The sequence below is a fragment of the Macaca thibetana genome, chromosome 2 (genome assembly GCF_024542745.1).
Source record: "Macaca thibetana thibetana isolate TM-01 chromosome 2, ASM2454274v1, whole genome shotgun sequence".
NCBI classification, from domain to species: Eukaryota; Metazoa; Chordata; class Mammalia; order Primates; family Cercopithecidae; genus Macaca; species Macaca thibetana.
In genome coordinates, this window is record NC_065579.1 from 62,917,090 (window position 1) to 62,933,721 (window position 16,632).

Below are 16,632 nucleotides of genomic sequence, written 5' to 3' on the forward strand. Positions count from 1 at the left end.
TTGGTGCAGAGTTGAGTTCAATTCCTGGATATCCTTGTTAACTTTCTGTCTCATTGATCTGTCTAATGTTCACAGTGGGGTGTTAGGCTTAAGTAGGTAAACAAAGCCCCTGGGAAGCTCGAACTGGGTGGAGCCTACTGCAGCTCAAGGAGGCCTGCCTGTCTCTGTAGACTCCACCTCTGGGGACAGGGCACAGCTAAACAAAAAAAAAGCAGCAGAAACCTCTGCAGACGCAAACGACCCTGTCTGACAGCTTTGAAGAGAGCAGTGGATCTCCCAACACGGAGGTTGAGATCTGAGAACAGACAGACTGCCTGCTCAAGTGGGTCCCTGACCCCTGAGTAGCCTAACTGGGAGACATCCCCCACTAGGGGCAGACTGACACCCCACACCTCACATGGCGGGGTACACCCCTGAGACTAAGCTTCCGAAGCAAGAATCAGACAGGTACACTCGCTGTTCAGCAATATTCTATCTTCTGCAGCCTCCGCTGCTGATACCCAGGCAAACAGGGTCTAGAGTGGACCTCAAGCAATCTCCAACAGACCTACACCTGAGGGTCCTGACTGTTAGAAGGAAAACTAACAAACAGAAAGGACACCCACACCAAAACCCCATCAGTACGTCACCGTCATCAAAGACCAAAGGCAGATAAAACCACAAAGATGGGGAAAAAGCAGGGCAGAAAAGCTGGAAATTCAAAAAATAAGAGTGCATCTCCCTCTCCAAAGGAGCACAGCTCATCGCCAGCAACAGATCAAAGCTGGACGGAGAATGACTTCGACGAGTTGAGAGAAGAAGGCTTCAGTCCATCAAACTTCTCAGAGCTAAAGTAGGAATTACGTACCCAGCAGAAAGAAACTAAAAATCTTGAAAAAAGAATGGAAGAATGGATAACTAGAATAACCAATGCAGAGAAGGCCATAAACGAACTGACAGAGATAAAAACCATGACACGAGAAATACGTGACAAATGCACAAGCTTCAGTAACCGACTCGATCAACTGGAAGAAAGAGTATCAGCGATTGAGGATCAAATGAATGAAATGAAGCGAGAAGAGAAGTCTAAAGAAAAAAGAAGAAAAAGAAATGAACAAAGCCTTCAAGAAGGATGGGATTATGTGAAAAGACCAAATCTACGTCTGATTGGGGTGCCTGAAAGTGAGGGGGAAAATGGAACCAAGTTGGAAAACACTCTTCAGGATATCATCCAGGAGAACTTCCCCAACCTAGTAAGGCAGGCCAACATTCAAACTCAGGAAATACAGAGAACGCCACAAAGATACTCCTCGAGAAGAGCAACTCTAAGGCACATAATTGTCAGATTCACCCAAGTTGAAATGAAGGAAAAACTGTTAAGGGCAGCCAGAGAGAAAGGTCGAGTTACCCACAAAGGGAAGCCCATCAGACTAACAGCAGATCTCTAGGCAGAAACTCTACAAGCCAGAATAGAGTGGGGGCCAATATTCAACATTCTTAAAGAAAAGAATTTTAAACCCAGAATTTCATATCCAGCCAAACTAAGTTTCATAAGTGAAGGAGAAATAAAATCCTTTACAGATAAGAAAATGCTTAGAGATTTTGTCACCACCAGGCCTGCCTTACAAGAGACCCTGAAGGAAGCACTAAACATGGAAAGGAACAACCGGTACCAGCCATTGCAAAAACATGCCAAAATGTAAAGACTATCAATGCTAGGAAGAAACTGCATCAACTAACGAGCAAAATAACCAGTTAATATCATAACGACAGGATCAAGTTCACACATAACAATATTAACCGTAAATGTAAATGGACTAAATGGTCCAATTAAAAGACACAGACTGGCAAACTGGATAAAGAGTCAAGACCCATCAGTCTGCTGTATTCAGGAGACCCATCTCACATGCAGAGACACACATAGGCTCAAAATAAAGGGATGGAGGAAGATCTACCAAGCAAACGGAGAACAAAAAAAAGCAGGGGTTGTAATCCTAGTCTCTGATAAAACAGACTTTAAACCATCAAAGATCAAAAGAGACAAAGAAGGCCATTACATAATGGTAAAGGGATCAATTCAACAGGAAGAGCCAACTATCCTAAATATATATGCACCCAATACAGGAGCACCCAGATTCATCAAGCAAGTCCTTAGAGACTTACAAAGAGACTTAGACTCCCATACAATAATATTGGGAGGCTCACCTTTATTTAAAAAAACAATGCCATATACTTACGTATAATACATAAAATAGATGGATTAATAAAAGAATTCTTCTTACTCATAGAAGAAAAATGTCTGTGTTAAGATGCAAGTGACAGCTCACTGAAAAGCCAACCAGATGTTAGATTATTTGAAAGACTCATTTTTTCAATCAGGGCAAAATCTGATATTTTTTAAATGGCAAAGCACTCCTTTCTATGTCTAACAAAACACAGAGAAGATGAAACTTGATGAATGCTTTGGGTTTCTTCCAGCCTTAAATTGACTTACATACATTTCTCAAATCAATCACAATAAAAACATACATTGATAGTATACTGAACAACTGTTGCTCTGTTGCAAGTAAATTGATGATATCTGTATTAGTTACTTGTTATACTACAAATAAGGGTGTCAGTGGATAGCTGTCCTACTGAAAATAAATGTTTCACTTTCACTTTGGCATTGATCCAGTTTTAAAAAGTGTTCTGCAGATAATTTAGTTCTAGGATTAGAATATTTTTAATAGCAGGTTTTAGATAAGAATGTTCTCTGATAGTTGTCAAGTGATTTCTACACTAAAATCCATCTTTTGCTTGTATAGGGAGTGCCAATATTATCTGGCACTCCTTATTCTACTCACTAGCCAATTCTTACTCATATAGACACAATTTCAAAATCATACCAAAAGGCTCTTCATCCTCTAACACATTTCTCTTCCTCTCAGCTGAAGATCAGCTTCCTACTTTACAGAGAATATAGTGGCCATCAGGTATGAATTCACTTTATTTTCCTTCCTTGCATTCATGAACTTACCTATATTTACACCCATCATTATCTTTCTCTTCCGTCTCAGGCCAACCTCTTAACATATGTCCCTGATTCCATTTTCTTTGACTCCTCTAGGACATTTGACTTCAATTATTCCTCACACATTAAGTGTCTTTCTTTTCAATGGCTCGCTCTCATCATCCTTGGCTCTCTATTCTGTCTTCTCCCTGCAAACTACCATCCCTTACTCTTCTCATTCCTGACTCTCCTTCTCTTCCCAGTCCACTATAATTCTGATCCTGTGACACTTTAGGAACTTTGCACTAAAGCCACCATCAGCTGTTTTCAGTCCTTATCGTATATACCTTCTCTGTATGATTCAATTTTTCATTCAACAAATATTTAGTGCTTAGTATATATCAAGAATTGTCTGATGTACAAGGATTCACCAGTGAACAAAAAAATAAAAATCACTGTCTTCATAGAGAGATAATAAACAAAGACAGATAAAAATGGAAGAGGCAGATAATAAATAAAACAAAAAATATATCTAGTATGCCAGAAGCGGTAAAGATTTTGAAAATAGAGAAGGGAGATAGTGAGCACCAGGAATAGAATAGGAGGTTGCAATGTCATCAGTTTACTTGACGGGAGGCCAAGGCAAGAGGATTGCTTGAGCCCAGGAGTTGGAGACCAGCCTGGGCAACATAGTGAGCCCCTGTCTATACAAAAAAATTTAAAAATTAGCTGGGCTTGGTGGCATTCATCTCGAGTCGCATCAACTTAGAGGGCTCAGGTGGGAGGATTGCTTGAGTCTGATATGTTGAGGCTGCAGTGAGCTGTCATTGTGCCATTGCACTCCAGCCTGGGCAACAAAGTGAGACTCTGTCTAAAAAAAAAAAAAAAAAAAGGGGGGGGGCTTGAAGGAGATGAGTGAGTGAACCCATGTGTATATCTGGGGAAGGGCATGGTGATATGGAGAAGTACACGGACGGCCCTGGGATAACAGCCTTCTCTGGACCTTGCTGACCACTGCTCTTTGAAAAATCTCTCAGACTGTATAATACCACTCTCTTCTGGCTTCTGCTCTCCTTTCTAAATGCTGCTTCTTTCTTTCTCTTTTTTCCCCTACATTCTGCTCCCTAGACAATGTTGGAGAAGAAATATAATTTCTCCTCAATGCTTGTAAGTTTACTGATGGGACAGACCCCTGTAACAAAAGACAGATTAAAAAGAGAAAAACAAGCCAGTACAATAATATGTGCAGTGTACATCACAGCAGGAAAAATCTCAATGAAAGGTAACTCAAAACAGCGTCTTGGAACTCTGGTCTACATAGCATTTTCAACAAAGAACAATAAATTTTAAAGATGTGACAAGACTGTTTTTAGAGAAGTGAAAGCAGTTTTAGGCTTCCAGAGATTGGAAACCACGGGAAAAAAATATATGGGAAGAAACTAATCAAGTGAAGTTTGTTCTATTTTTGAGACAGGGTCTTGCTCTGTCGCCCAGGCCGGTGTGCAGTGGCCCAAACATGGCTCATTGCAGCCTCGACCTCCTGCTGGGACCACAGGCATATGCTATCACACCTAGCTAATTTTTAAAATTTTTTGAAGAGACAAGGTCTCACTTTGTTACCCAGGCTTGTCCTGAACTCCTGGGCTTGGCTTACGTGATCCTCCTGCCTTGGTCTCCCAAAGTGCTGAGATTACAAGGGTGAGCTACCACGCACAGCCATGCAGTAAGGTTTTTTGGTAGATTTCTCTGGAGTCGTCTCTGAGCTGACAAGAGTTGTCTCTAGTAAAGGAGAATTTATATTCTGTCTGTAGGAGGAAAAGGGGGAGAATAGAGCTCTTCTATTTGCTGCTGCTTAATTGTCTTTAGCTCAAAAATACACATCTCCAAGAGGCATATTTTGGGGTGTCATATTTTGGTTTCCTTCAACAACCTCTTAACTGTTAATATTCACCAGCGTCCAACCAAAGCTTTCTCACACTTTCCCTAAGAAATATCAATTCCTATAGCTTCAACTATACCTATATGATCAAGGCAATAAAGTTAGTTTTCTAGCCCTTGTTTCTCCCTTGTTAATATCCTTTTGTGTTCATATTTGTATTTCTAATTGCCTTCTAGACACCTCCTTCTGGACACCTAATAGACACTCTAAACACATACAAAATGGTATATTTTCATGTACTCAAACTCAAAGGTCCAAAATGTGTATATTCTTAGGTATTCTTTAGATTAATGGCATTCCCATCTATCAGCTGCCCACACTAGAAATGTTGAAGTCATTCTCAAATGCCTTGTCTTACCTCACCACCTCTCCTCCCACCCCCAGCCACAACTGTTCTCTTAATTTTACTTCTAAAATTTTTCTTACATTAATCGTACCCTTTCCATTTCCTAGTGGGATTATTATAGTAACTTCCTAACTATTCTCCTAGTCATCACGCTCTCCTCTAAGCTATCTTTCACGTCTGACGTTATATTTCAAGTCATTCTCTTGATTACAAATCTCCAAGTCTTCTCATTGCCTTCATTACGAAGTCTTCTCTTAGCTTGGTACTAAGATCTTTCAATGTCTTTTCCCAACCAGTATTCCAACCACCCAGGGCCCAGAGCAGTCACTCGGGATTCTTCCTCATTCATACAATAACTCATACATTTGCTCTTATTATCATCTCCTTCAACTGACTAGCAAAATCATAAGATAATTTTGTAAAAACTATTGTTTCCATTTATTTTTAGGAATCTGGATTTTATTTTATTGATTATTTATTTTTATTTTATTATTATTATTTTTTGAGACGGAGTCTCACTCTGTCACCCATACTGGAGTGCAGTGACATGATCTTGGCTCACTGCAACCTCCAAATCCCAGGTTCAAGTGATTCTCCTGCCTCAGTCTCCCAAGTAACCGGGACTACAGGTGCATGCCACTACACCCGCTAATTTTTTGTATTTTTAGTAGAGATGCGGTTTCACTGTGTTAGGATGGTCTCGATCTCCTGACCTCGTGATCTGCCCACCTCAGCCTCCCAAAGTGCTGGGATTACAGGCGTGAGCCACCGTGTCCAGCCTATTTATTTTTAGTAAAGACAAGGTCTCACTATATTGCCCAGGCTGGTCTTGAACTCCTGGGCTCAAGTGATCCTCCCACCTCAGCCTCCCGAACTGTTGGGATTACAGGCGTGAGCCACTGTGGACAGCCAGGAATCAGGATTTTATTTTTCGGGAGACGGAGTCTTGCTCTGTTGCCCAGGTTGGAGTGCAGTGGCATGACCTTGGCTCACTGAAACCTCTGCCTCCTGGGCTCAAGTGATTCTCCCACCTAAGTTTCCAGAGTAGCTGGAACTACAGGTGCATGCCACCATGCCCAGTTAATTATATTTTTATTTTTATTTTATTTAATTAATTAATTTATTTATTTTTTGTAGAGACAAGATTTTGCCATGTCACCCAGGCTGGTCTCCAAACTCTTAGACTCAACCAATCCTCCCACCTCAGCCTCCCAAAGTGTTGGGATTACAGGCATGAGACACTGTGCCTGGCCAGAGATCAGCATTTTATTTTATTTTATTTTATTTTGAGGTGGAGTCTCACTCTGTGGCCCAGGTTGGAGTGCAGTGGTGCAACCTCAGCTAACTGCAACCTCTGCCTCCTGGGCTCAAGTGATTCTCCCACCTAAGCTTCCAGAGTGGCTGGAACTACAGGTGCACAACACCATGTTCAACTAACTTTTTATTTTTTTTTGGTAGACACAGGGTTTTGCCATGTTGCCCAGGCTGGTCTCCAAACTCTGAGACTCAAGCAATCCTCCCATCTCGGCCTCCCAAAGTGCTGGGATTACGGGCATAAGCCACTGCGCCTGGCCGAATCAGGATTTTAGAAGGGAAAAGGGATCATGTTATTTACCTCCAAAGGCTTCTCTTTATTTAATTTGCCCTATGAAACCCTAAACTCAACCCCTCCATTGCTTTTACTCTTTCCTACTTCAAAGCCTTCCCTCTGCCTGGAACTTGTAATCCTCATCTCCCACCCAACCTCTACTCTGCAGTGAGCTTCTACTATTCATCCTCTAGGGCTGAGTTCAAATATCATGTGCTTTGCAAGAAAAGTCTCTGCTGATTGCCTCACTCTAGGTCAGGACTCCCATTCATAAAGTCTTAGAGCACCACATACATCTCCTTCAAGGCAATTACCACAATTGAAATGAACAATTACCTATATAACTGTCACCTCCATTTGAATATAAACTTCATAAAGCCAGGGCTAGTGTCTGTCACATTTACTATTATATCCCAAGCACTAAGGAGAAAACATTGTCTGCAGGAGGCACTCAATAAATACTGAATGAATAAAAGGTAAATAATTACCAAGCAAATCAGTAATCAGCTAACAACTCCTCACTATTAGCAATTCCTCCAAAGTTAAACCTGTAAAGCAGCTTTTCGGTAGTAGCTAAGCCTAAAGTGGTTTGTCCTAAGTAGAGTGTTGACTCAGATCTTCAAAATTCTAAACTTTCTGAAATCCTGCTCATGAGTTTGATTTCTTTCACTCTTTTTCTTTTTCCTAGCAAAATGTTTGAAGTATTTCCCAGATCTACTTTTCTTCCTGTGCAGAGTATATATTTAGTATAATAAATGTATACTTTGAGTGGATTTTATTTGCTAGATTTATAATTTGTCTTATAAATATTTACAGAACACTATTGTAGACCAAGCACAATGACTCTAAATATCAGGGTTCTTGGAAAACAGTACTCCTTGTAAGAATCCCAGATTGCCATATTTTAAATTAGAAATGGCCAAATAACATTTCAGGGCTCATAAACTAAGTGTCTATCAAACTTCTCACTTCTTCCCATATGGTAGATTCCATTCATTTCTAAATTTCCAGATGGCATGCATTGTGAGCCCACCAAAATCACCAGGTATCTAGAATAAATTTCTCAATGTTATTTTTAAGTGACCCTTTTCTATTTAACTCTTAGTTCTGAAATAAAGGGTTTATATAATCGTAAGCCTGGCAAAGATAAATATGGATGTATATTATGACTAGATTATAGACCTAAATGAAACCAAAAGATCAGCAAGTAATGCAGATATCCCCAAGAGCTATTCTCCTAGGGTTACATTTTATTTCACTGGTACGAAATTTTTAAGAAAAAAAATATATTTCATCGTAAAATACTGCTTTATGATTTTTAGTTAACTCCAAATGATATTTATGAAGAAAAGTAGGAAACTAGAACATAGTACCCTAGGGAGTCAAAGTAACCTACAAAGTTTCTGGATTAAAAAAACCCCTAAAATACCTAAGAAAGCCATGTTGTTCTGGTACTCTTATGATTAAAGTATTATATTTTGGTAATAGTTGAATATATGTATAATGAAAAAGATTATAAGGATGTTGAGAAGTTTTTGCTATCTAAAATATAATTTCCTTTATAGTAAGGACTTTCTTTTCTTTCTCTTCCCTCCCTCGCTCCCTCCCTTCCTTCTTTCTCTCTCTCTCCTTTCTTTCATTCTGACAGGATCTCACTCTGTCACCTAGGCTGGAGTGCAGTGACATGATCTCAACTGACTCCACCTTTTGACCTCCCAGGCTCAGGTGATCCTCCTACCTCAGCCTCCCAAGTAGCTGGGACTACAAGCATAAGCCACCATGTCCAGCTAATTTTAAAATTTTTTGTACAGGTGGGATCTCACTATGTTGCCTAAGTTGGTCTCAAACTCCTGGGCTCAAGTGATCCTACTGCCTCAGCCTCACAAAGTGTTGGGATTATAGGCTTGAGCCACCATACCTGATCAGAACTATATTTCTTATGTTCTCAAAAGTATCAAATGTGACTATTGAAAAAATATTGATGATGATGAGGAGGAAAAAGCAGAGTAGCTTAATCTGCTTTAAAATTACACAATAAACAAGGTGGGTGCTTAGTTTTAACATATGGCCATATTTTCAAAACTGTGACACAAAGATCAGATTTCCTTATCTTTGTGTCACAGTTCTTTGGGTTGCTTAGCACTGTTTTGGTGGTGGTTGCTGTCATGTACTATGAATCAGAGTGTAGCCCCAGAGATCCCAGGGATGCTGTGTTTGTCCTAATAGTACAGTATGCCCAGACTCCCAGGATTCACTTCAGTACTAAACAGGTTCAAAATGAAATCAAAAAAAGGTTTGTGGATCTTCTATAAAACATATCTCCTTTCTACCATGAAATCCACAACTTGTAGCTATCCTGGATCTAGATGTTGAAGTTGCACTGCTAAACTCTAAGAATGGTCTTAAAGGTCTCACTAACATGAAAATTGTTCTGAAGTGCAAAATTGTAGATCAAGACACTACATATTATAAATACAGTAAGTAGATAATGTTGGTTTTAATAGAAATTGTGGGTGCCTTCTCTCTATCTTCTCTCCTCTTCCTGAGGCTCCTCTAACCCAGTCTGCCCCTAGGATCAATCAGAACATTCCATTTTATTCTATACCAAGAAGGTGTGTTCCCACATAATCTATTAGCTCCACAGAGACACAAGACGCTGTATCTGATTTTAACCCCTAGCATACTGTCTAGGCCAGAGTGAGACATCATAAATAATTTTTGAATAAATGAATGAATGAAAGGCTAAAGTGGTTCATGGAGCTGAAAGAAAGGTCAGCCCTATCTTGTAATCATAGCTTTTAGGAGTCAAGTCTCTTGGATCTATATGGTTAGTGACATGAGCTCTGTTTCTGCTGTCTGAGCCTAAAATAATCTCGGTAAGTGGCTACAATCAGTTATGCTCTAGGCAATGGGGCAAACTCATTCTGGGTCTCCTTGTGGGCTGATCTATACTGGAATGACTTCCTTCTTTTTGTTTTTATCTATTTATTTAGAGGAAGGGTCTTACTATGTTGCCTAGGCTGGCCTTGAACTCTTGGGCTCAAGCAATCCTCCTGCCTCAGCCTCCCAAGTAGCTGAGACTACAGGCATGCACCACTGCATCCCAGAATGACTTTCTTCTAATTAGAGTAATAAAATCTGAGATGCTGGTAGGAGCCTGGGAGGCAAAGGCTGAGTCTTCTTTGGTTCTAGGTAGTGAAATCTACCTAGGCTAGGCACTTCTAGGAGGTGCAACCTAGCTCTCTAAAACAAAGTGACCAACTATGCATTTTCTGGTCAGTGCCCTCTGTGCATACATATTTCCCCTGCAGCAGAAGAGGCAGCTGGTGGCAGGTAAAATTTAAGAGTTAGAAGCTTTTATTCCACCCATCTATATTATTTATCGAAAAATATCAAATAGCACCCAACCTTAGAACAAATGGAATATTATGATGACAGACTTGAGTTAATCAAAACATGCCTGCGAGATTCCAGAAAAAATTTTAGTACTAGAATTACATAGTCAAAATAAGATGTCATAAGGCAAAAAGTAATTCTTTTAGAGGTTAAAAGATTCAAAATTTGAATCATTCACATTTTGTCTCATTAGGATGAATATGACATATACTTATAAACCGTATGTATTATTATACAAAATTGTGAAATACTTACGCCTTCTGCATAATGCAAGTATCGTTTATTAGTTTCCTGTTTACCAAATGTCTCCAAAAACTTTTGACGGTAAGCAAGAACTGTATCAACATGTGTTTTGTATTTTACAGCCAATTCCAGTGCCCTATAATGAGAAATAAAACAGATTATTAACATTGTTTGTGTCAGATCAAATGAGGCCTCTTCTCCCTGACCAGCTCCTCTTGTAGAAATAAATGACTATTATCTTATCTATGCTTCATACCATTTATATATATATACTATTATTACAGCATGCTTATAGTACAATTGTTATGAGTCTGCTTTCTCCACTAGGCAATACACTTCTTGAAGGGAGATATTTCTCTTTGGTGAGTACTACAGAATATATATGTGGTAAATATTCATTGAAAATATTTTTGAGGCTGGGTACAGTGGTTCATGCCTGTAATCCCAGCACTTTGGGAGGCCAAGGTGGGTGGATGACTTGAGGCCAGGAGTTCAAGACTAGCCTGGCCAACATGACGAAACCCTGTCTCTACTAGAAATACAAAAATTAGCTGGGCGTGGTGGCACATGCCTGTAATTCCAGTTACTTGGGAGGCTGAGGCTGGAGAATCACTTGAACCTGGGAGGTGGAAGTCACAGTGAGCTGAGATCATGCCACTGCACTCCAGCCTGGGTGACAGAGCAAGACTCCAAAAAAAAAAAAAAAAAAAAAAAAAAATTTTTTTGAAATCATCCTGTAATTCAAGTGAATGAACTTCCCCACAATGTAAGTGGTCCCATTATTTTGACCATTTTCATAAGTCTATACAGAATTTATAAAATTAAAAACTGGTATCTTTACATTATTATAATAGCAAATTAAAAATCTTATGAAAATAATAAATTGAGGCTAAGAAGTCTGACAAAATGCCTTTTGCCATCTGAGTCTCAGGAAAAGTTGACAGTCATTTAAGTTTTATAATTCAATCAATATTTATGCAAGTTATTTTTAAAGTAATATTTTATTTAAATGGTAGATGAGAACTAAATAAATTGCTGCTGAAAACAGTGTTATAAACTAAAGACATAAAATATATATACCGACGATAATTTGCAGGAAAACAAAAAGATTAATCTTCAGTTCCAGGCTTACTTTTACATGTGGGTTTTGGACAGCACCTCAGCCACTGCAATCCTGTGCATAACTCATATTAGTTGAGTCGGGAACAATCCAGGGGACGACAGTTCTCTTACACTGTTCACTGTCATCTTGTTTCAAAATAAGATAACAGTCATCATAATAGTCAAAAGCACATTATTTCTCAAGTTCTTTTTCTTTCTAATATGACATATGACTTCTGAATATTCCAGTCAGGATTTATCAGAGCCAACTATTATAAATCTCTTGTTTTAGCAAAGCTGACTACTGATTAGATTTTTTGCAACTAGACTCTTCAGTAGGAAAATCTGGTTCATTTTCAGCATGCTTTGGTTTGGTTTACTATTTTTTTTTTTTTTTTTGAGATGGAGTCTCATTCTGCCACCCAGGCTGGAGTGCAGTGGCATGATTTTGGCTCACTGTAACCTCTGTCGCCAGGGTTCAAGCAATTCTCCTGCCTCAGCCTCCCAAGTAGCTGGAAATACAGGCATCTGCCACCATACCAAATTAATTTTTGTATTTTTAGTAGAGACGGGGTTTCACCATGTTGGCCAGGCTGGTCTTGAACTCCTGACCTCAAGTGATCTGCCTGCATTGGCCTCCCAAAGTGCTGGGATTACAGCCGTGAGCCACCATGCTTGGCCTGGTTTGCCTTACTATTGATCAAACTAAATAGTCACTTTAAAAAGTATTTTAGACACGGTGTATGTTATTGATTGACAACTGATAGACTTTTGAAAGATATTAAACACTTAACATGAAAAAATTATGAGTGTAAGTTATATATAATACAAATGGTAACGCCAAAATTAGGCAAAATGATTTCTTATATATATATTGACATAATATATTGTGAAATCCAAGGGTCAGCATTTGCTACCATCACTCATTCTCACAAAGTTCCCTCATTCCTCTGTGACCTTAAGTCTTTCAGAAAAAAAAAAAAAAAAAAAAAAAAAACAGGCAGAAAAGAATGTAAAATTACTAGAATATAGAGGGGAAAAGTGGAAGATAAAGAAGGCAAAAAGCAATTCACAGAGGCTCAAAAAAGGAGAAACGGAAGTAAAGATGCTTCAGTTCTGCTAACCCTCTCCCATTTAAACCCCCATGTACATCCCTAAGGCTCTGATTCCAGTGGTGTATGTGTGAGTGGAGACTGGTGAACTACTTTTTTGTCACCTTAGAAGCTCCATCTCCCATTCTTTCTTTATGATTGTACATGATGAGGGAAGGAGATCTTGATTGTGCAAAACTGAAAGTATTCTCAGTGGGGAGTACATAAAAGCATCCATTCTGGGTTGAAGCTTTTCCAAAATTTCAAAAGAGATACTATGGTATGAAACATCAATACATTTAATTATGTAGAAAGAATAGAATATGATGTCTAATCCTACATTTAGATGCTAGGTCCTAAGAATTATCTATCATTGTCATTATTATTATTATTATAAAATATGTATCAACTGATTGAATAGCAATGGCTAAGGGTAAACATTCAAATGATATGTGCTATTTTAAATGTTCTCTAAAAGCACATACTGGGTAAAAAAATGTTTCTTCTCCACATTTAGGAGGGAACTTACTCCAAATTATATAAGGGTTTTGGGAACAGTATGTCTCTAATTTTAAAATGGTTATTTGGCAACCAAACAAATGTGACATTAGATTCTAAGGCTGGAATAAATCCATGTATTTTAAATAGAAGGAAGTTATATAAAAAGATGTTATAACTTCAAAATATGATTTTGCATAACTTGAATGAAGCAAAATCACTTTGTATAACTGGTAGATTAGAAATTATTTTTATTAATATGCACATAAAGGATCATAAAGGATTAATATGCATATTTGGAGTTTCTAGTTTCTACCTCTCTCAACTTCAGTTTTTGAGAACAGACTACTATGAAATGTCCAAAGTGGATAGCAAACAGATAACTTGCTTACCTATAACTCTTCAAGAGCTGTACCTTATTAGGTTGCAGGCAATTTTCAAATTCAAATATGAAAGACAGAAACATAAACCAGCAAGACTATGCTTCTCAAGTGGAATATCACATATGAACAAAACAAAATCTGTTCCCTTCTAGAGGATTAAACAAATATAGAAATTCAGGAATATTAAAAACAATCTAATGTATTTAGCATCTAACAAGTTCTATCCTTCTGGAATGATAGAATATCACCATTTTGTAAGCTCAAATTAATACATTTGGGCAATGATCATCAATGGCTACTAACATCACAAAAAATACCATGAAAAACTACTACAGCCAGTCATTACAAAAACATAACACTACTATAATGAAGTCTTACCAAAACAAAACAAAACAAACAAAAAAAACCCCTAAATCTAATCAAGTTCCTATATTCAACAACCAATTTGCAACTAATTCAGGGGACAGCAGACTATGTTAAAGTATACCACAAAGATGCAATCTTTGTCCAAAGATCCAATAATGTCCACACTATGATAAATTCTATAGGTCCAGTTTCTTCAATGGGAAAATTGCAAGAAAACACAAAAAAAGAATAGGAGAAGCTGTAGATTAAAATAAATTTAAGAACATATCAACCAATCACAATGTGTGGATCTTTACTGAATTCTATTTCAAACAAACCACAAAACAAAACAAAGTACTTATGAGTGAAACAGAGAAATAAGAACACGGAATATAATTACTGTCAACTTTTTAGGGTATGACCACAATATTGTGGTTATGTTAAAAAAAATTTAGAGATACATACTGAAATATTTACAGAAAAAATGAGATGACTGGGGTCCGCTTTAAAATAAATGGTAGGGTAAGGGTAGAAATTGTTCACAAATTGATCATTGTTGGGGTGAATGATGGGTACAGTCAGATTCATTACACTATTCTCTCTACTTTTGTATGTGTTTGAAATTTTCCATAATGAACAATTTTTTTTAAATTCCATCTTTTTCATCTCTTCTGATTTCTATTGCTAAATTCTCTTCTTAAAGCACACCCTTAAATATTGGTATTCAGCAGATATCTGCTTGCTGCTCTCTTTTCTTAAGTTTTCGTGATTAACCTTAGCCATACTCATGGCCTCAACTACTATCTGTAGGCTGATAATTCCTTTAGTGGCTTTCCCTCAATGTCTAGGATCTCTCGTGAACATTAAACTTGTATATCCCACTCCCCACTGGGTCTTATGCTTATGAACTGGATGTAGAAAGTCAATTAAAGGTAAACAAATTCAAATTGTTACACAGCTTAACCATTACCTTATACTCCCTACAAAAAAATCTAGTACAGTTCTTTACTATACACATATTCAATGTGGGCCTTCCCTGTACCTAAGGTACGCAAACAAATTCAAGCCCTGTGCATAGGTTATATGTAAGTACTACGCCATCTTATATAAAGAACTTGAGCATTCCAGATTTTGGTATCCTGGGGGTCCTGGAACCAATCCTTACCCATCTCATGGATATCAAGGGATTATACTCAATTATCTGTTGAATGAATGAATGAATGTGCAATTGGAACAAATACTCCAAATTGTTTCAGAAATATCTATAGAACTTAGAAATGAAAATAATATATAAGTTTCCTGAGAGTTTCTTAGCAGCTATAATTACTTTTGCTGAATATTTGCAATCCCTTCTTATCCAATCTTGGTATTTATGCTAAAAGCAATGGGAAACTATGAATTTCACTGAAGTGGGTTTCATTGAAGTGAATCAGAGGTCAAGAGTGATATGATCAGATTTCCATTGTGAAAAGATCACTATGACTGCTGAGTGAATAATGGGTAGGAAAGAGACAGAGCAGATATAGGGAGATCAGTGATGACATTAAGCAGAAAAACTTGAATCAACTTACATAATGGTAGTGAAGTGGATGAGTGGATGAGTATTAGAGGTATTTGGGAGGGAAGTGGTTGATAATAGGGAGGGGGAAGGTGAGGAAAATGTCAAAAGTGACTTCTAGATTTCCAGCTTTGTACAGCTGAAAGAATGATAAGATAGATTAGTCTGGAAGAAGACCAGGTTTATGAGGGAATAAACATAAATTTGAGCTAAAAAATGTGAGATATCTAATGGAAATGTTAAGTAGGCAGTTGGAGAATTGATTCTGGAAGCAAATATGGGCAGAACAGAAGGCTAGATGAGAGATGCATATTTTGGAGTCTTAAGTGTATAGATAGTGTAGTGTATAAATAATGGTCAGAATCCAGGAATAATGCTCTGGGATCTTTATCATCTTATCAGGTAGACTCAGAGATCTCTACCAGCACCTGACCAACCGACTGGCTTACAGTTAGGTAAAAACAAGAAACACAGGAAAAGGAGATGTCAGGAGATAAGAGGAACGCAGGAGCACCCGGAATTCATTCTCTTTCCTCATTACATCTTCTTTGACCCTCTTCTTTTCCCTCTCCCTGAGATCTAATAATCTCAAGTCAAGGTCACTTATGAGAATTGGAAGGTGAAGGGGGGGCACGTGGGGAACAAGATATAAGGATAGCAGGGAAAGTTTGAGGTCTTAGCAAAAAATAAGTAGAGACACATGATATAAGCCTTAAATGACTGGAGATTTTATAAGATAGGGAAGTAAAGATGAGGGAAGCAAAAAGGACACCAACTCCACTCACACTGGATCCTAAGGAATGTAGAGTGGAGAGAAAAAATTGACTCCATTTGAGAGGACTGGTAGAGAAGTGGTGTTCTCTTCTCTACCTTCTCTTCCAAATAAAGGTAGGTTTCATTTGGGTCAAGGAGGTACAAGAAATGTTCAGAAGGTTATATTATAGGCCATCAGAGGCAAATTTCCTCACTTTGTTCTATGATACCTACTCACTCACTGCACGTATCTACACCCAATAAATGTTTGAAGAGGAGGAATGCTGCAAAATGATGAAGGGTATTGCATAGAGAGTAAGAGCATGAATATTAACTACCTACTATGTACAGATAATGTGAAATGTTTCTGCTCTTCAGGAAGCATATAATCTGTAAGGGGAAAGACGATTTAATATCTGC

At 38.1% G+C, this 16,632-nt stretch overlaps 1 protein-coding gene across 9 annotated transcripts in view; it reads right to left on the bottom strand.

The window, feature by feature from the left end:
• Positions 1-16,632, bottom strand: part of IFT80 (intraflagellar transport 80) — a 133,819-nt gene that overhangs the window by 6,658 nt on the left and 110,529 nt on the right. For 6 of the 9 annotated variants that reach the window (XM_050779905.1, XM_050779904.1, XM_050779907.1 and 3 more), the window contains one exon: positions 10,496-10,619. In XM_050779905.1, coding sequence (XP_050635862.1) covers positions 10,496-10,619 — 124 coding nt within the window. Of the gene's footprint in view, positions 1-4,583; positions 4,777-10,495; positions 10,620-16,554; positions 16,629-16,632 lie in introns of those variants that run through there. The other 3 variants (XR_007723393.1, XM_050779909.1, XR_007723394.1) reach the window with 3 other exon arrangements.